Source organism: Bombyx mandarina, chromosome 11 (genome assembly GCF_030267445.1).
Source record: "Bombyx mandarina strain Sakado chromosome 11, ASM3026744v2".
NCBI lineage: Eukaryota > Metazoa > Arthropoda > Insecta > Lepidoptera > Bombycidae > Bombyx > Bombyx mandarina.
Window position 1 is genome coordinate 16,768,815 of NC_143218.1, and position 21,825 is coordinate 16,790,639.

Genomic DNA, 21,825 nt, shown 5'->3' on the forward strand with positions numbered 1-21,825 from the left:
TCAAACGATTCAAAAATAAAAGAAAAAGGAAAATACAAAGAAAAATCGAAACCCCCTAATACTTTTGTTTTGGTAATACCGTCGAAGCCTTAAATCATAGCTTTTGAACTTTCAATGGCCATTTAAAGGCATCGCGGGAAAGTATATAAAATCAATTGTTCGCTTTGTTTAAAGCTCCTCAAAAAGAAGGTTGGGACGAAACCGACCGCCTCACGATACCGCACTCAAATCCTTCGCGAACCGCCGTTTGGTCCCTCAGTGCCACTTGGATGGTTTAAGTCATAAACTTTTTACTTCAAGACATGTTGCGTTTTCTAGGGGTTCGAAAGATAAAATAAGACATTTATACCAGGAAAAGAGACTTATGACGTTAAAAAAATATATTTTATTAATACAAGTAATTTTATAAATTTTAAGAATGCTTGTTTGGATGTGTGACATTTACCACGCACAAAAATAGTGCGATATCTATATAAAATTTCGCCCAACGAAAGCGTATTATAGTTTGAATTAGAAAATAAGATAACTTCGTATCGTGGTAACGGAGATTACTCGCACAACTTTGGCAAATGCGGTATTGTGTTACCTGGTTCATGATTTTGCCTATTTGTAGAAGTACAAACCGACCAGTCTAGGAACTAAAAATTTAACACTAAAGCCAGATAATTAAATACAAAACAAATACAATATGATTTTAAAATACTTTTACTAATACTTTTGGTAATCGCGTAAGCCTACAAACAGTGGGCGAGAACATGGTAACATGGTAACAAACATGGTAACAAAATATTTAGCAGGAATACGATTTTAAATATACCATTTAACGGTAGGCAGCGGTTTGGCCCAGCCCCTGGCATTGCTGAAGTTCATGGGCGAAGGTAACCACTCACCATAGGTGGGCCGTGTGCTCGTCTGCCTACAAGGGCAATAAAAAAAAACACAAGGCGTATACATGTCTTGGTTAAGAAATCGTAGATTTTTTAACAACAGAAAATACTGTAGTGAAAATTTAAACAAGGGAAATATTTTATAATTATCTGTCCATTTCCTAAGATTTGTGTATTTATAGTATAGGAATATTTTTACGCTTTCATTTCACAACTTGTACCAAGATAAAGCAGTTGAAACTTTGTAGCTGTGCGCTCATTGTTCAGACAGGTACGGCGCCAAGTTTTTCTGTCTCAACTTCCTTCCTTCCGAGTGCGGGTCGCCTTAATTTCTCTTCTCTGTGAGGTTATGTTGAACGTACGTGACTTTAAACGACTGAGAAGTTTTTAACTTTTGCATTGCGTTAGTGCGAGTGTGAGTAGAATATGTGAGGTCCCTTTTACGTGTGGTGGACGGACACCAAGATTCTGCCTATTTTTGTCGAGATATATTTTGGCTTCTGGTATGTTCCTCTATTTTCGTAGTCGCACGTTATAGCGTAAGTGAAGAACGTCCAAATAACATTAGTTGTAAATACAACGATCTCATAATTACAGTATTGAAGATATTCGTCGTCGTGGCTTAAAGGACAAGACGTCCGGTGTATTATTCGTATCTAGCGATGCACCGGTGTTCGAATCTCGCAGGCGTGTACCAATTTTTCTAATGAAATACGTACTTAACAAATGACTTCCACGGTGAAGAAATAACATCTATACTAATATTATAAAGAGGAAAGATTTGTTTGTTTGTTTGTTTCGAATAGGCTCCGAAACTACTGGACCGATTTGAAAAATTCTTTTTCCATTAGAAGCCGACATTGTCCCTGATGAACATAGGCTACTTTTTTTTTTTTTTTTTTATATTTTTGGTTTCATGTGTGTTTTAATATTTCCGAAGCGAAGCGAGGGCGGGTCGCTAGTCGTGTAATAAAAATAAAACCCAGAAAATTATAATTTGCGTAATTACTGGTGGTAGGACCTCTTGTGAGTCCGCACGGGTAGGTACCACCGCCTTACCTATTTCTGCCGTGAAGCAGTAATGCGTTTCGGTTTGAAGGGTGAGGCAGCCCTTGTAACTATACTGAGACCTTAGAACTCACATCTTAAGGTGGGTGGCGGCATTTACGTTGTATATGTCTATGGGCTCCAGTAATCATTTAACACCTGGTGGGCTGTGGGCTCTCCAACCATCAAAACAATAAAACAAAAAACAAAAAAAAAATGTTTATGAACCTTCGCATTCTCGTGGTAATTCAGACGCCAAAGAATTTTTGAAGGAATCGGTATGTTCTTACATCAAAGCGGGACGCTTCGTAAAAACAACAATTACATGATCTATCGGTTTCAAACTTTTTGTTTTGGATGGGTGAACGAACAAACCGTAACTATGTTGATATAGTTTACAAAGAAAAATCTTTTCTTTTCACACAACAACAGTCGATCGATTTGGACAAACTATGTTTTATTGGCATTTGCAACAAAAAACTTTGTATTTTTTTTGCAGTAAGATCGTTTTTTTTATGATTGAGGGCTTATTGGTGGCCCAGAGGCCTTTTCAGATTCATAAGAGCAGGTGGGCGAGCAAGGGCTCAGCCAGAAGAGGCGGGATTTGCTAACAGCTACCCGAGCGCCTCCAAGGGAGACCTAACAACTCAAGAGCAGCTGCTTCGCGAATGAATCCAGCTGAGACCAGCTGAGAAGATCCGGCGAGAAACTCAACGGGCTGATGCTTAGGTTAAGTTACTAAGAGCGTACTAACACAATGATGTGCCTGTTGTATTTTTGGACATTAATGTCACCTTAGATGCTATAGACACAAAGTCTAAATTCCATTGCAACTGTGGTCAATTTTTATTCGATATATCACATACTCCATTTGATTTCAGGCGGACATTCAACTCGGCTATTTAAGCTTATAAAAGGTATTGTTGTTAGCATTTCCTGATACTTTTTGTTTATTGAATAGACTGATAAAGGAGCCCAGCTAGTGTTAAGTAGTTATCTGTACGGCTTTGCGAGCGGTTTGAACATAGTAGGCAGCAGCGGTTTGACTGTGCTCTTGACATTGCAGAGGTCGATGAACGGCAGTGAGTACTTAACATCAAATGGGTACGCATGCTCGTCTGCCTACAAAGGCAACAAAGAAAACCCTTTAGCACAGGAAGTTGAAGTTCAATTCAGATCGAACAACTATTTTGCACAATAATTTAAGGCAATTTGAACTTAGGCAAAATCGCATCGCGCGATTCTAGTACACTTGGAGTCTCTCTCTTTAGGTCATGATGACTTCAAAGTATAATGACGTCATCACTATGTGCCCCATATACCTCGTGACTTGGTATAACCGATCCTGTGAACCGAATGATAAACGCTAGTCAACCTAAACACGTAATTACGGATCCCCCTGATCCATTAATGGGACTTTTATGTACCTTAAGCACCGGTCACCGTCCACGCCGAACCCGTCGCTTCCAACGAAGAGCTCACCGAGTAAATTAACTCCTATGGGCTTAACTATCCCTATGGGTTGAGTTTCTCGCCGGGTCTTCTCAGTGAATCGCGTTTCCGATTCTGCGAAGCACTGCTTTTGCAAGAGCCAATGTTAGCAACACTTCCGGTTTGAGCCCCGAGAGCTCACCTACACGATAGGCTGAAGCTGAAATAGCCTCTCAAGGCTATCACCATAGACAGGAAAAAAAATACCCATCTAGGAAATAAATAACAAAAACACCTATTTTAGATATAAATCTTCAAATACTCGAAAACATTTTTCGGAATGTTCTAGAAAATTTTAACGTCTGTTCGGCTGCTACTATACTCGTATCCGTCTCAAGCCGGTTTCGATTCTATAAAGTCGTTGGATAAAGGTGAATTCAATTTTGCCTTTCACAAGATCCTTTTCTTATTTGTGGGCGCTTTCGAGGAGCCGATATCACAAATAAAAGCCGACCATTGATATTTAAAAGTTTAGTGACTTTCATGATTGTTGAAGATATTAGCGATAAGACTTTTGTACGGATATATTTTTATTTTCTCTCGCCTTCGGTATTCGCAAGCCTCAATTGCATGTGTCTCAACGATGTTTGAGAAGTGTAATAAAGTTTGACGGTAGGCAGCGCTCTATGTGGTCCAGATATTGCTGAAGTGTCGTCAATGGTCGGTAATGACCATACTCTGTCAAGAGACATCTCCAACTAAGTGCCAACAGTTCAAATGATATAACGACCTTATCATACGCCTCAAGGTGGGTGGCGATATTTGCATTGTGATGATTATGGGCTCTTACCATTTTAACAGCAAGTGTATTATAGCTCGTCTAGTAATTCGAGGTAAAAGGAGATAGACAGAGACAGGGATATCTACCGTCTATATCTACAGAGCAGTATAGTATGTTACCCGATCCGTTTTCAGGTTTGTGGGATTTTCTAATAGCTGCCTTAACATCTCCGAAGAAGATCCAATAGCTTAAGGGCAGCTGCTTAGGGAATGCATCCGCTGCCGGATCTGGATCCAAGCGCGTCGTTTTATAATGCCACACATCGCGATCCCCTCAATGGAGCCTAACCTAGTCCAAAACATTCTAAATAAATTTATTAACAAATTATCTGACCAGCAGACTTCGTAGTGCCTCAATCGATAAATAAAAGACCTAAACTTTTATATAAAATAAACTTAAAACAAACAAAAGGAGTCCATCCGACGAGGGATACATCAAAGAAAAAACGAAATTGTTATTTTTATTTAATTCCGAGCATTTTCATATTTATCTACCTTTCAAACCTTCTCTGGACTTCCACAAATAATTTAAGACCAAAATTAGTCAAATTGGTCCGGCCATACTCATGTTTTAGCGAGACTAACGAACAGCAATTCATTTTTATTTATATAGATAATAATAACAATTCAGCCGAAACGCATTTAATCCTAATCTTCATAAATAAATTCAAAGTGAACTAAAACTGCAATTATATTACAATGCAAAATGGCTGTTTGTCTAAACGATAAATTTGGTAACACATGTTTTGTTTGTACCGCTGTGCTGCATTAAACGTTCATTAAGTTACAAAGTTAATATTAAGGTGTCTCCGCGGAGTCGTTGGATTTACAACGGGAGAATTTAGATGGCGTAAAAATGGATTAGATTGTTTTTTTTTGTTTAGAACAAAAATTATTAATTTTTTTTCTCTTATGAGTTATCAAAACCTTGTCGGGTGGGGCTCGAGAAACCAAAATCCGACGGCACGGAAAACATTGTGTAATTTTATAAACAATTTTTACTGGTGGTAGGACCTCTTGTAAGTCCGCGCGGGTAGGTACCAACATCCTGCCTGTTTCTGCCGTGAAGCAGTAATGCGTTTCGGTTTGAAGGGTCGAGCAGCCGTTGTAACTTGAGATCTTAGAACTTGTATCTCCAGGTGGGTGGTGCATTAACGTTGTAGATGTCTATGGGCTCCAGTAACCACTTAACACCAGGTGGGTTGTGAGATAGTCCACCCATCTAAGCAATAAAAAATAAAAAAATAACTGCATATTTAGTTGTGGCCAAATGAATTGTGAGCTCGAACAAAAAAATGCTCATTCTCAGTTATTTCTACCCCGAATCAGTAGGTGACGATTTATAATTGAGTCCTAAATAGCCACGGTGTGGTGCTGCGGGGATCAGACCAAGGTCTTATATACGTAGAAGGGTAGGAAACTTACACACAATCTACCAACTTTGTTGCCAGTGTAATAATTCTAAACAAGCAGTGGAGAGCAATGACTGATTTGTTGGCGCAATAGTTATCGCAATGAAGGTTTGGCTGAAGGTTCTGAGATCCATTTCCATATTGGCCAATCATTCGCGTGACGAACACATTTGTTTGCTCCTTATCTGGATGTTATATATATGTATCTTTTTCTTTAAGCGTCAGCCTTTGGTTTTCATAGTAGAGGGATTCCTAGTTCAAAGAAAAACACATCACCGATTATATAAAACTTACCATAAAATTCTTTTCACTGTAAGGCGACTGTCCCAAAACCAACGTCGAATCCGGTTCGAATAAAACATCCATAGTAGGTCTCTCGGTGCTCTGCTTAAATAAGAGTATACAGTCCAAACGAGTGGTCAACGAGGTGCGATCGATTTCAAAAGTGTATTTTGTCCATGAATCTTTGTCTACTTTCACTACGGTTTCTATAGGGCTCGTATCGAGGCCGTTGAAGATAAATCTCACTAGAGACTCGCTGGCGGGCTCCATACATAAACTGAAGTACGTGTGATCAGCGTTATTCTTGAACTGGAATAAGCACGTCGCTGTTAGTTCGTCTAATTTGATCACTGCGTTGATAATAAACGGGGTTGGTAGATAGTCCCCGATTTCGATGATGTCGCTTATTGGTATTGTGACGGATTGATTTGCGAAATTTGGAGCCGGAAAGCCGTCGGGTGCTACGGTTGTCGGTATATCGGACGGTAATTGGTCCAGCCTCAGTAAGTTGTAACCTGTAAATGAAGTACGTCATCGGCTAATTGAAAATTTTATTATCTTACAAAAACTGGCTTTTTTTTTTTCAACATATTTGGTTGAAACTGTCTCCAAATATTATGTTCCAAGCTTTTGTGTATTGAATTATTGAAAATTATATCAAAATTTATTCAAACTTTATGTGGATTGTCGCACAAATACACATATTATTATCTTCAAGACAAAAACCTTTCATGATTTCGGTGTATTATTGTGTATCAATTGTAATCTGAAGTTGGCCAGTTACCAGACTACATACTACGTACAAATATAACTGCATGTATGAAATCCTTTTATTTTCAGGTCACACAGTAGATAAATATTTTTATAGATATTTTCTTCGGTTTTTGCGAGTTGTACTATTTTTACATTTGAGAGTTTTTCTCATACGAGGCGAGAAAAAACAAGTTTCCAAATTTGCCTTTGCTCAGCATTAAAGTCATTAGATGCTGATCAAACAGATCAGAGAAGAATTGAACCATATAGTTTATTTACAACAATAAAATTACAATACAGTACATAACAATTAAACACAGTAAAAAATATGAAATATATTCTTACCACCAGACAAGTAACTGGAAATTGCTCTATGGAAGAGTAGTATAGAAAATAAAGTGTACCTGAAAAAGAATTAAGAAGATTAGTTGTTGTGATTTCTTTTAATTATCCTTAATCCATAAAAATTAAAAGCAAAGTTGCTGCTGTTAGTATGTACATTCATTGTGTTGAAAATAATTATTACTTAACCAAATTATTTTGCGCAAATTATCCTTAATATTGAAATTTGGCATGTAGTCTTATAATTACGTGTTTATAAAAATTTTGGCATTTGGTCCACCTGATGTTAAATAAGTGGTCACTGTTGCTCATGGACATCGACATTGCCATGGGGAGAATTATGTCGCTTGGCCTACAATTTTTTCGAAATAGTTTTAATATTTAACAGAAAATGATGCTAACGCAGTCTATATCGCAATACCCGCTAAAGACAATTTTGATAACTCCAACGCGAACTTTACAACACCTTGAAACAATTCCCATGAAAAAAGCTGTTGAGTAGAGATCCACAGTGCGTTTCCAGAGATCTTTTTTGCCACGTACCATCCGGCTATGGAATGAGCTCCCCTCCACGGTGTTTCCCGAGCGCTATGACATGTCCTTCTACAAACGAGGCTTGTGGAGAGTATTAAGCGGTAGGCAGCGGCTTGGCTCTGCCCCTGGCATTGCTGAAGTCCATGGGCGACGGTAACCACTCACCATCAGGTGGGCCGTATGTTCGTCTGCCTACAAGGGCAATGACGCAATCAGAGTATTGTCTCGTTGTAGAAGTAGCAGAAATTTCTGCACTACTAAGCGAACGATAAGTAAAGTTAAACCAAACAAAACTGGTATTGCCCAGTGGGTCAGCACGGTTCACGATCGATCAAGTCTTACTCAATATTAACCTTAGAAATGGTTGACACAAAGACGATCCCAGTGGAATGAAAAATGGTGGATGAAACTTTTGAGATTGGAATAGTTTGCGACCCTGATTCCTGAGACCGATCGCCATTTTTCTTACAACCGTTCTTAAATTGTTGTATAAGGTATTCGACACTTTAAATGTTGTTCGTAATATTTAATGGTGATTATTTCTGGAATATTAATAATACATTTTCTGGTATTTTCTTTGTTTTCGTGAGTTGTCGTCCACGCTCGGGACAAATAATAAGTCGGTTTGTGGAAGTGATGTTATATTTTCTTTTTAGTCCGACAATAATAATAGTTAAGTAAAAAAATTTGAAAATTAAAAATAGGCGCCAAAGTCGTGAGTGAGTGAAAAGTGCACAGATAATATAAAAAATGTGCATAATAATATACGTTTCGTTTCACGCTGTGTGGACCTTTGAAAGTCGTAAACATAACTAAAACTAATTGAAAATAAACATAATTAGGTAAAGCGATTTAGTTTGACCTTTTTTTTTTTCGACTGGTCGTTTTCTGTGACCACGAAAACTGTGAAGTATCCGAATAGTTAAATAATTAATTAAGAATAAAAATAAAGCGAGATGAAGCTATAAAAGTAGTTTTCATAGCTTGTTGTTGAAAACACTTATTAATATCTATAATATTAACTATATTAATAAGCATTTCATTTACAAGTCTTGAAAAGGATTTGTTTTCATTAATATCGCAAATTGATTATGTTTTTTGCAGTCATGCGTTCCGATTTTCAGTTGTATACAACAGTATTGTTTTATTTTTTGGAGTTTACTCCTTTAGAATCGATTTACATATATAGGCCCGGGGTATGAAAATTATGGGGACCAAAATCGTACTAGCATGTCACACGAAATGCGTTATGCGCCTAGCATGTCACACGAAATGCGTTATGCGCCTGATTGGCTCCTGATTGCGTGATGCGTGCGCGCGCCAATCAGGAGCCAACGCGCGGCCGCGTTATCGCAGGTGACGCCGGGCTGCTGCGCCGGCAGTCCGCCACAAAGCCTCGTACTGATCGCGCGTTTCTCTCATTATTGTATTTTCATATATTTGTTAGTCGTTTGTTTTGTGTCTCGTTAATTTGTTAATAATCTGTTGTGTATCGTGTTGTCGTAATATAGAACTATTTCTCGTATTGTTTCGTTTAATTTTTTATATCCAGTAAACTCCAGTCGTGCGTCGGAGCGGACACACACACTTTTTTTTTTTATTTTTTTTTTTATTGCTTAGGTGGGTGGTCGAGTTCACGGCTCACATGGTGTTAAGTGGTTACCGGAGCCCATAGATATCTACAACTTAAATGCCGCTACTCACCTTGAGACATGAGTTCTAAGGCCTCAGATTTTACAGTATAACGGCTACCCCACCCTTCAAACTGAATCGCATTAGAGCTTCACGGCAGATATAAGCAGGGCGGTGGTAGCTACCCTTGCGGACTTAAAAGACGTCTTACCACTAGTAATTACGCAAATTATAATTTTGCGAATTTGATTTTTTTTTTTCACCATGAGAGTCAATCGTGAACACCAAGCGGTCTGTGAATTTGTCTATCTATAGATCTTTAAAAGATAAAAAAAATATATTACATCAACACACAATTTACGTCAATAAGAAAAAAAACAAATACAGAGAAATAAAACGTAATTATAAGTGAACATTTGAAATCATTCGACGCACACAGCCAAAATAAATATAGAACTGCCATCGAAATTCACACGAGGCTTCATCGAAAGAGTACACCATCGAATTATAAGAAACGAAAATTAAATATTTGTTTTAAAACGTTTTCAAACGGCTCACAGGGCCCGTTTGGAAGCAGACAGAAATATACGCAGTTAAATGATCGAGTTTGTTTACGTTTTGACGCTTTGACGAACCTTTGATGGTAATGATTATATAAATTAATAATTGACGTCACGTTATTTTGGAGCTTCGCTGATTTTTGGTAGACCACGCAATTTTTGTGTTAATCTATATATTAATACGTGAAGCAAAAACTTCGTATCCCTTTTTACGAAAATTGCGCGGACGAAGGAGTATGAAAATTTCCACACTTATAGAGAATATAGAGAAGAAGTGCACAATGCTAATATTTTTTTAAATAATGCATAAAAGATACATTAAATCAATAAAGAAAACATTACACACACTACATATCATGTATTTGACGCACACACGCATGCATACTATTTATTGTAAAAATTTTGTTCTTGACATCTGTGGTCAAATTGAGAATAGATTAAATATTGTGTGTCTTTATTAATATTTTTTATAGTATAGCTTTGGCGAAATTTGTGATTATAGAAGTAAAAAATACAATCATAATAATGTACAAACTTACAATTCCAATTAATTATAGTCGAATTTCGACTACTGCGGGGCCACTAGTAATTATAAAGTAGTACCTAACTACTTTACTATCTCATTCTCGAAGCCAATCGTTCAATATTAATTCGTTCTAATATTTATGAGTTTCGACTCGGTAGGTAGTACAGTCCTTACAGCCGTTAAATATAAATGGGTAATGTTAAATTTCGATCACACGAGCCAAGGTAGTAATTAGGCCTGTGATGTCCATTAATTCCATTAACCATTAAAGACCAGATGGATTGTAAGCTTGTAAAATATGAATTTAGTACGCGATCAATAATAATATTATATTTAATTAACTATGTCTATTTCTTTTACTAAGGTGCCTGGATTACCTAACATTGACTTTTTCTTTCTTTTAATTGTTTTAGTCTCTTAGGTTTCTTAGCAATAGATTCATTCTCAGAAAGATTCTCAGTGACTTCGGGTTCGTCTTTACCAGAGTCAAGTAGATATTCCGGCGCCTTAGTATCAGAAATCGACATAATTACTTCAGTGCACCACATGTCAGTCAAAAGGTTAATAAATTATAGATTGTATTTTGTAGCACACAAATATTGCTAACGCGAATGTTCCGTTTCTTTTTTTTCTTACACCTAAGCTAATAGGCTATGTAAGCGTAGCCTGACAAGTGGGTGAGCTCATGGGGCTCAATCCCTGACGACGTTGCTAACGCTAATCCTAGCAAGAGAAGTGCTTCGCAGAATCTACCAGCGGATCGGAAGCGCGACCCACTGAGAAGATCCAGCGAGAAACTCAGTGGGCTGTCTTTGTGGGTTAATTTAATTGCCGAGCCCTTCGTCGCAAGCGCCGGCTTCGACGAGAACGGTGACCGGTACTTGGGTTACCTAAAAGCACCGCTAGGGGATCGGGAGGATCCGAAATGACGTGTATTCGTTTGTAGTGTTCACTCCGTGCAAGTCATAAATGTTGTGAGCGGTTTGTGCGGAATTGCTACTGCTACGGAACAAGTATTCCACTATTACTCGTATTGCTATCTTGTCCATATTTATGAAAAAGATATACCTAAATGTAGTGAAACTAAACACTATTCAATAAACAAATGAAATGCAAATAGAATTTTAAGAATATAATTCTTACGTAAAAAAATATGGAGACACATATCTCAAAAAAAAAAAGAAAAGAATTTTAAAAATAATACCAGCCTTACCAGGTAGCTTCATAGGTAAAGACGTGATATTATTTGCGACATTTCGAATACTTTCCATTTTTCTTTTTCACGGACCATTAAACTGTAATCTGTCGATATTTGAATATTGTCCTCAATACCGTCTATTATTCTAATACTTTTTTTTTTTTTTTAGTTTCACACAAAACATTATTGTCTTGAGGATTAGCAGTTTGTTTGATTTCGCCTTTGATCTTCACGACAAGGATGACGAGAAAAAAATGCGAGATTAAGCCCTACAAAAATGGTTTGAATTATATCTACGACACGCTGAAATCGAAAGCTGTATTAATATTACGACAATGAAACCACCCCGAAACGCCGAGATCTAAGGAAAGCATTGTACAATGCACCATAGTCGATCCGACGCTCTATATTCAATCGACACGTGTCGTTATCTACAGAGACCCGCTCTTAAGTAATCAATTTCAATCTCGAATCACACAGCAGGAGTTCTAGGAGACGAGGTCTCATGAATACGTAATTGTTCGTGGGAAGGATCACTGTTATAAGCTTTCAGGGATCATGGATGTGATTCAGATTTGTGAATTTTTATCTTGTTCTTGGAAGGTTACCATGCAATGGATCGATCAGATCAAGTTTTTTTTTGTTGCTTAGATGGTTGGACAAGCTCACAGCCCACCTGGTGTTAAGTGGTTACTGGAGCCCATGGACATCTACGACGTAAATGCGCCACCCACCTTTAGATATAAGTTCTAAGGTCTCAAGTATAGTTACAACGGCTGCCCCACCCTTCAAACCGAAACGCATTACTGCTTCACGGCAGAAATAGGCAGGGTGGTGGTACCTGCCACACACACAAGAGGCCCTACCACCAGTAAAGTCGGCAGTTGGCGGCTGTTTGCATGAGTGTACCAGGCTAACCACAAATCGGGAAGAGTGGCGATTGCTGATGAGGCGCATAACATCTGCCCACAGTAATGATGCTGAATGACGAACACGACCGTTCTAACAAGAGTGATACGACAAAGGAATCTTGTTCGCCCGATTCGATTTATTTTAAATTAAAATTGGGCAGCGCGGTTGTGTTGTGGGATCGTCGATACTCCAAATGCTACACCACAGCCCACATGTGGAGTAGTGGTGCCAAACCTAATCCTCCAATCTCCGGAAAGAAAGAAAATAACCTTAAACCATCAATAATTTTAAGGTTTACTTTCGAAAATAATTAACGAAAACAAAACGAGTCATCGAATCTGAAACTCAACCCTTCGGATTACGCCCTCCAATTAAGACGTGTTGCGAATGACGAAATCTTATATCTGGCTTAGTTACATGCAATTTGACGAGATTGTCGGGCCCTAACTGTGTTTAGTTTGCGATTACGGTGCGCGATTAGGAAATAGCTCGATTGTAGATTAGAAATTCGGCTCGTGACTCGAAATTATATTAGTCCGAGCCTTCGAAATCGGGCGGTTGTTATATTTTTGACTCCAATCGGCCGACCAGATAGGAACGGTTCCCTGCATCGATACTAAGAGATTACGTGAATTACTATGTCTCCCGCCCTAGTTGAAAATCTTATCGACAAGCGCACGATTATTTTGCCATCCTAATATACCTGTTTTCATAAATTGACCTTCTAATTATTTTTGGGACGAAGTTCCTTATGGGACGATGCGGAGGGGTACCCTAACCGGGAAAAAACGTCCGTAATGTAAGATTTTTATTAGTAATGCACACAGTGTACGACTTAACTTTTTAATAACGTACAAGAAATAACATATTTTTAAGCTATTGCATAGATTTCATCGCGGGCCTTGAGCGCGGCTTGAGAGCGGAATCGTGAAATTCCGTAACGAAAAAAACCTTCCACCCCTCACTCCGCCTACCATGTAGCTCGCGTTCAACACATTCACACGTTGCGCTTGTGTAGTGTTTAAAGTAAGAAGTCTAAACACCGATTTATGTACTATTAAAATATGTGACATAATTTCGTGGGTAACACAACGATAGCGCGATTCAGCTTTTGCGTCAAACGCCATCTATTGGCGACAAACGGAATTGTAAAATAGAAAAGTATATCACATTACAATTCGTTGGGCGTGCCATTTTCTATCGCTTAGTCGAAGAATTTTATTACTACTCCTTCTACTCATTCAGTTATTGGAGTGGCATTAAAAATAAATAAACTAGCTAACCCGTTGATTTTGGGCGAATGAGAGTTAGAACTAGCATCCAAAGGCGTGTCTCTATCCCATGTAGCGCCCTCTAGTGAGTGCGCGGTCAAAATGGAATACTCACAATGTAGCAGATTCATTGAAAGTTAGCCCACTGAGTTTCTCGCCGGATTTTATTTTATTGTTGTTTTAATATTAAATTATTATTGTCGATTTATAATTGCATAAGTTGATAAAAAATGCTATGCAATAGCTTTACCGCGGCAGTCTCCGAGTACCACACGTCTTTTTTTTAATACGCTTTTATTAGGTTCGTACGTATTATGGTATATTTGTCCTTTTGTCCGTAGATCTTGTAGGTTGTATGATGCTAAGTTCTCTAATGCTGAAATCTTTTGCTTGTCACTTGTAGCATATAGAAAAGCTATTTTAAAACATTTATAAGGTGATTTAGCCCGATAAGTAGTATAGTTGATGTATAAAATAATATGTGCATATTGTGTTGCTTTTGTTTTATTGTAATTTAAATTTCTAAATTTCTCTTGTTCAACTTCTACTTATATGTGATTTTGATTGTGGAAACATCTTTGGTTATTGTTTTAGCTATATTTTTTTAAATATTATATGTTTGTATTGTACTGTTTGTTTCCCAAATAAATAAATAAATAAAATAAATAAATATTGTATGTACCGGAATCTTTGACCGTGATTTTGACCCCCTTCAAAACTTTTCAGTCAGTTTGTCAGTTGTATTGTATAGACTGATCGCAACGTTATATGTGGCTGATTATTGTGCTGTAATCCAAATAATGTAGAATTAAGAACGAAGATAAACGACAAGTATTTTGCCCACAGATGACGTCATACGTTTGCGCAGTTTTTTCTTCTCTCTTGCTCACTATTAGAGATGATACTTTCATGACATAAATTTTAACACGGTAAACCAAAATTCACTATCAGATTGTTCTTTTTTCACTCTAATACGTAACCATTAATAATAACAATTACAAAGCGTTTTTTGATCCATATAAGAATATTCTACTATTAGTATCGGTATTACTAAGGCTATCCTTGCGTCTGGATGGTAAAGTTTAAATTTGCTTGACAAAAAAAAAACAGAGAAACGTTTCGCTAACATTAAAATGCGACACGAAATTGCTTTTAAGTTAGATTTAATTAGAAATTCGTATGAAGGCACGTTACAGATATTAATTAGGTTGAGCGTGCGTTTTCCACGATGACGTCACTCGCTACCTACATGTCACGTGTATGTTAAAGGGCTTCATTGATAAATTAATTGACGTATTCACACAGTAAATCCATTTTCAGTTGTATATCTCATTGAAATTTAGATCGAATTATCCGTAATGATTTGTTCTAAATGATTCGCTTATCAAGCGCTAGGCTGAATCGCTACTAATTGCATTTTAGAATCTCATTTAAAAATGAGACATGACAGTCCAAGAAAGAGTACTGTTTTCCTGGAGGCTTTTTATGGTTTGGGTGTATGGGATATCTTCATAAAAGTCTTACGTCATCTCGAGTGACACTACTAATTTATAAGATTCCTGTTTTTAATAGATTTATTATTATTTTTATCTATATTTTTTTGCGTAACAATATTTCTATAGAGTATTGTATAAGATTATGTATGTGTAATTACTGGTAGTTGTATTTTTTTAGTCCGCTCGGGGTGGTACCAGTATCTTGTCTATTTCTTAGTACGAATCAGTGATGCTTTTCGGCTTGAAGGAACGGACAAGAGAAGGAAGGACGGACTCACAAGAGGTCCTACCACCAGTAAAAATGGATGGGCTTATTATAATTTATAATTTACCCCGGGCTACTTTACATAGAGCTAGTGGCTCCCCGGTAGTCAAAATTTGACTAATTAATAAATTGAAATTATAAGTTTGCACACTATTATGATTCCATTATTAAAGACTATTATTATACTTCCTATAATCAGAGATTTTGCCAAGACTATACTTTAGACAAATATTAATAAAGACAAAACAATATTTAATCTATTTTCCATTTGATTACAGATTATAAGCAATAAGAAAAGTTTGACAATAAACAAATAGTATGCATGCGTGCGTGTGTCAAGTATATGATAGTGTGCGTAATATTTTTTAATTTTTTTTAATTATTTTTTTATGCATTATTTAAAAAAAATATTAGCATTTTGCACTTCTTCTCTATATTCTCTATAAGTGTGGCAAATTTCATTCTCCTCCGTCCGCGTAATTTTCGTAAAAATGGGTACAAAGTTTTTGCTTCACGTATTAATATATAGATGATACAACTGTTTCTGTGTATGGAAGACATATATTAGAGACATTTGGATTAGGAAGATCTTAAATAAACTAAGATCTTAAAACTATTGGTTTATTGCGATATGGTGTTTAATATTACCCGATTTATTGGTGGTATGACCTCTTGTGAGTCCGCGCGGGTAGGTACCACCGCCCTGCCTATTTCTGCCGTGAAGCAGTAATGCGTTTCGGTCTGAAGGGTAGGGCAGTCGTAGATATTTGAGAACTCCTATAAATTTGTATATATTTTAGCAAGTTCAATCGTGATCTAATTCAAGGAATGCATTAGTTTTAATCGTGTAATGGCATTAAATAAGAAACTAACTTTTGAAATATTCTTAAGTACAAAGAATCGAATATTTTCGAACAAATCTCATTTGTTTTAAGTGGCTCTGATGCTCTATAATAAAAGTAAGTTAGTTTTGAACTTTTGAAAATCAATATTAGCTTTAGAAAACATCAAAGAAAAATATCATAAAGCATTCGTATAATATTAAGTTTTGTTTATTGACTTTGAGTGGAGACGAACAACCGACCTCCCTAATGATATATAGTCAGTGTCGCTCAAGGGCATCAGCAATGCCAGGGGCATAGCTAAGCGTCTGCCCGCATGTAATCAAAACAAGTAATAAGTATTTCTACAATGCTAGTAGTAATGGTATGTTTGCTCGTCAACCAATTTGTCCTATTTTATATTTAATTTATTTGTATAAATATTCCAAAGTATAAAATATAATATATATAATATATGTAGGTAGAAGGACCTCTTGTGAGTCCGCGTAGATACTACTACCCTGCCTATTTCTGCCGTGAAGCAGTAATGCGTTTCGGTTTGAAGGGTGGAGCAACTGTTGTAACTACACTGAGACCTCAGAAGTTATATCTCAAGGTGGGTGGCGCATTTACGTTGTAGATGTCTATGGTCTCCAGTAACCACTTAACACCAGGTGGGCTTTGAGCTCGTCCGACCATCTAGCAATAAAATAAAGATTAAACATTAAGCCCCTGTATTGAATCAAGGAGTGATGACTTGGTACTCTAATGTGGTATTTCCAATTTGAGCTTATTTAGAGAAGAAAAAAATAGAAGCTTGGATAGTGCTCTGTCTATTTCAAGTCATATCCACTCTCTCCTGTAATATTTAAACTGTCTTAACACAGAATTTAAACCGCTAAAATAAACACTGAAAAAAATTATAAACATCGCGAATCATGTGTGAAGCACACTTTATAAGTCGTACGTAAATAAACATTCAGATCAACGTTTCCTAGGCGAACTAGGTTTATAGTTTAACACTAAATTCTTAAGTGATGTTTTAAATATATGCATTACATTTTACTACGTTCGTCTGGCTTGTCGATAAAACATCTGGGTTGTTTTTTTCAATATTAAATGGAGATATGTGGTGAAAACCTCAGTAACAAAACATACTGTAGCTTTCGCAGGTACTTACATAAGAACTGCTGCCGGTCAGTGAGTTTTTGTTTCGTGACGCATCTGAGAATTCACCGCACCACACTATCAAAACTGCTATCTCTTTGACATAGAACCACGAATTTACTGGTGGTAGGACCTCTTGTGAGTCCGCACGGGTAGGTACCACCACTCCGCCTATTTCTGCCGTGAAGCAGTAATGCGTTTCAGTTTGACGGGTGGGGCAGCCGTTGTAACTATACTGAGACCTTAGAACTGATATCTCAAGGTGGGTGGCGCATTTACGTCGTAGATGTCTATGGGCTCCAGTAACCACTTAACACCAGGTGGGCTGTGAGCTCGTCCACCTACCGAAGCAATAAAAAAAACCATGAATTTATTAGCAGTAGAAATATATAAAACTGGTGCCGATCTTTTAAAAACAAGTCCATTTGTATTACGAATAGATGATAATTGAATTATATAAGTATTAAGTGACTTGATATTGACATCTTGTACGTTATTTTTTGGATTTCACGATGCTTTCAACAACAGAATTAATTGTCAAGTCATATTTAAATTCAATCTTAAAGGAATGTAGCCCTATCAATCATAGAAACCAATTTTTTTTTGGATAAATATTTTAAGAGCTTATAATTAGGTATGATCATTGGGATGTCGTTTTATTAAATACGTACATATGTATACCCGATACTGATTACGGTAGTGCTATGAGAACAAACATTGCTGATAAATAAAATTATTTTTTAAATATAAATTGCTCTAAGTCATTGATCCAATGTTCGGCACAGGGCCCTACAAAACGGACGCGTTAGCGCTTTGCGTGTTGACGGAATCCGAAATTCGATTCTCCAACGTAAAAAAAAAACAATTAATTAATAGGGATAATACCGCATTCAGTTCAATCCAAGCTCAAGACGTGTTACCGTGTGTATCATGCGGATAAGTTATCTTGCGGCCTAATGTGGCCAGCTCAATGGTTAGCAGAGTCTAAACTACACCCGAAAGTCACAAGAACGGACATCAGAAACTGAAAGTCGAAACTACAACAATGCCTTTCAATACTGGGCTCGCATTAAATAGCCTCAAAGAAAATATTGGCCGTCTATGTGTGTCTTCTTGCGCTATCAGTGTTAATTCTTCTTTAAATATATAGGTGAGTTTTTTGACTCTTTGAGTTTGTTTTATTTGCGTAATTACTGGTGTTAGGAGGAGTCCGAACGGGTAGGTACCACTCTGCTGCCTATTTCTGCCGTGAAGCAGTAATACGTTTCGGTTTGAAGGGTGGGGCAGCCGTTGTAACTATACTGAGACCTTAGAACTTATATCTCAAGGTGGGTGGCGCATTTTACGTTGCAGATGTCTATGGGCTCCAGTAACCACTTAACATCAGGTGGGCTGTGAGCTCGTCCACCCATCTAAGCAATAAAAAAAAATTGAGCACATATTTACTCTCATAATAGTTTTTTTTAGTCGCCATAACCAAAATCGGCACAGATAACTTTTTTAGTGTACCTACCTACCGAAAGTTTTCAGTAAAACACGGAGCGGCGTTGCTTCTGAAATAGAATCCGTTCATTCATTCCCGTCGGAAAGTCGGGCCGGGCTCTCGACAAATGCTGACAGCGGAAAACTATACAATGTCGCGAATAAAACTGACCCAGTTGCAAATGATCCGAGCCGGGCCACTCTGATGTGGAATAACGAGGTATTAGTTCGTTCGATGTGTGGGTTTCGCGGAACAATACTATCGAATTGCGGGAAGTATTTATTTCTAGTCTTTTTTTTTTTTAATTATAATATTCTTCGTTTACATTTAATAATAATTGGCTGTTTTAACACGAACGATACTGTGAATTAGTTCTCTTAAATACGTCTAATAAAACAGAAAAATAAATAGAATTAAAATAGAATGGGGGTCACAAAGGAAAAGGAATAGCACTGGCGATTTTTTGAATCATCTTTTTTTTTCGCTCAATTGTCCGGAATTTATGATGCTAATTATTAATTTGGAGATTTTTGGATAATATTAATTTGGAGCAGAATGCAAGCTTCTTTTCACTAAAATCGGATATTGCAGAAAAATATATCGAAGTTTAAATATATATTATTTAATTTACTTTTTATACTCTTAGATGTTGAGAAATGGACATGTAAGATAATGAAATACGTAAAACGATTAATAAAAAAGTGTTTGTGTATTACGTTTTCACGCTTAAGTCACTAAAACCGATTTTGACGAAATCAATTATGTAAGTACTTTGAACCTTATGAATATAACCACCCAAAAAAGTAAATGAATAGCCGACCTAGAAAGTTTTAGAGAATTACGAGATGAGATCAAACTTTTCGTGGTAAGCGTTGATTCTGAGTTCAATGTTTCTACATGAATTATAATGAAGTTAAAGATATAACTGTGACGTAATTCGCTTCCGTGACAAATTCTATGTTTAAATTCCTGAAAATAACCATTCTTAGGTGTGTATATATCTATATATATATAAGAAAGTCGTGTAAATAGTGTAACTATATTTATAACTCAAGAATGGCTGAACTGATTTGACTGAAAATTGGTGAGGAGGTAGCTTAGAACCAGGAGAAGGACATAGGATACTTTTTATCACGTTCCCGTGGGACGTGACATAAAACGTGATATAACAAAACGCAACTGATATGGAATAACAAAACGCAACTGATATGGAATAACAAAACGCAACTGACAGCTAAACGTAATATATTCTATGGTTAATTATCGTAGAATTTTGAAGTTGACGTGTTTAAAACAAACAGTGTGGCGGAACAAAGTTCGCCGGGTCCGCTAGTAACTAAATAAATTCTTCACATCACGCACGTGCAGAATAATCTAGTTTAAGAATAATCGTAAACTATTAGTGAAGAGTCTACTCTATCATTTCTTTATTAAAACCAGACACACGAACTATTATTAGATTTTTTTTTCTTTTAAATCCGTGTGTAGTAGTTATCTATTACGAGAAGTTACGTTCGTCGTCATAATGAACAGCAAAAAGTTCAATGTTTGTAAGACCTAATTTCTGCATACGCTGTATATTTTTACGCCTTACTAGTTTTTTTTTATTACGGGAAGAACTGTATTTTGTTGAACTTTGATTATATAAGCGAATTTATGAAGGAAACAGATTGACGTATTAATGTAATAACAATTTTGAACGTAAACTCGAAATTCGTCAGACACGACGTCCAATTAGAAGTAGTTGATTTAAAAACGAGCGTGATCGACCGATTTACCATACAAACGTTTTACTCACATTTATTATCTGAGTATTCATCTAATATACCTGATCTTACAATAGGACGAGCCTAAGCAAAGTTCAATGACTTCAAACTGTGGCATTTAGCCGAGAAAGCAACGCTTCCGCCACTTAAGCTGGAGTAAATTCAATTGTTTATTGTTTGTTATCAAATTATCGTCGATTTCAATCGAGTTCTTAATTTTTTTTGAGTTGGCTATGTGGTTTTTTTTACCCGAGTTGTTTTGCACCATGTATAGACGTCTCATAAGCACTAATGATATTTCGGTTTCACTTTTATTAAGTGTTTTATGATTAATAGTAGGCGAACTGTCTCTTAGTAACACTAATATTCTTAATGTTAACGTAGACAAATAAAATCTGGCAACCTTTTTTTTTTATTGCTTCGGTAGGTGGACGAGCTCACAGCCCATCTGGTGTTAAGTGGTTACTGGAGCCCATGGACATCTACAACGTGAATGCGCCACCCACCTTGAGATATAAGTTCTAAGGTCTCAAGTACAGTTACAACGGCTGCCCTACCCTTCAGACCGAAACGCATTACTGCTTCACGGCAGAAATAGGCAGGCTGGTGGTACCTACCGGCGCGGACTCACAAGAGGTCCTACCACCAGTAGAAGCTACAAACAAGCTTCTTTGTTGGTATTTATATGCATGCTTTGTTCGTACGGTTGAGTTGAAACTGTACGAGTTGTTGGCATTTAGGGTTCTTTTTTAAAAAAATTTTTATTGCTTAGATATTTGGACGAGCTCACAGCCCACCTGGTGTTAAGTGGTTACTGGTGCCCATAGACATCTACAGCGTAAATGCGCCACACACCTTGAGATATAAGTTCTAAGGTCTCAAGGGAAGCGGCCTTCGAGTTCTTATTGTAAAAATCGTCATCTTTTCGAAGTTTTTTTCTTTTTTTGACGCAAGCATTTAGTGGCTTTGTTATTAGACGACAATTTTGGTTTTCGATTTCGGTCAACTCAAAGTGGCATGTGTCAAGTTTAGATATCCGTTTTACTGAAATATCGGTTTCTCAACTGTCAATCAAAGTCAACGTTGTGTAACTGGTGTAAAACTATTCGCTGGTTTCGACTTTTATACGTTTTTATTTTTGGTGACTTTGTTGACATTGAAAATAGAGCAATAGATGGCTTATATACATCTATATATTAA

General features: G+C 36.9%; 1 protein-coding gene across 3 annotated transcripts in view; it reads right to left on the reverse strand.

Annotated features, from left to right (window-relative positions):
• Window positions 1–21,825, reverse strand: part of LOC114243325 (uncharacterized) — a 90,506-nt gene that overhangs the window by 34,022 nt on the left and 34,659 nt on the right. For all 3 annotated transcript variants that reach the window (XM_089731101.1, XM_028174780.2, XM_089731102.1), the window contains exons 2-3: window positions 6,998–7,056; window positions 5,912–6,414 (exon numbers count right to left, since the gene is read on the reverse strand). In XM_089731101.1, the coding sequence (XP_089587227.1) occupies window positions 5,912–6,414; window positions 6,998–7,056 (562 nt within the window). The remainder of the gene's footprint in view (window positions 1–5,911; window positions 6,415–6,997; window positions 7,057–21,825) is intronic.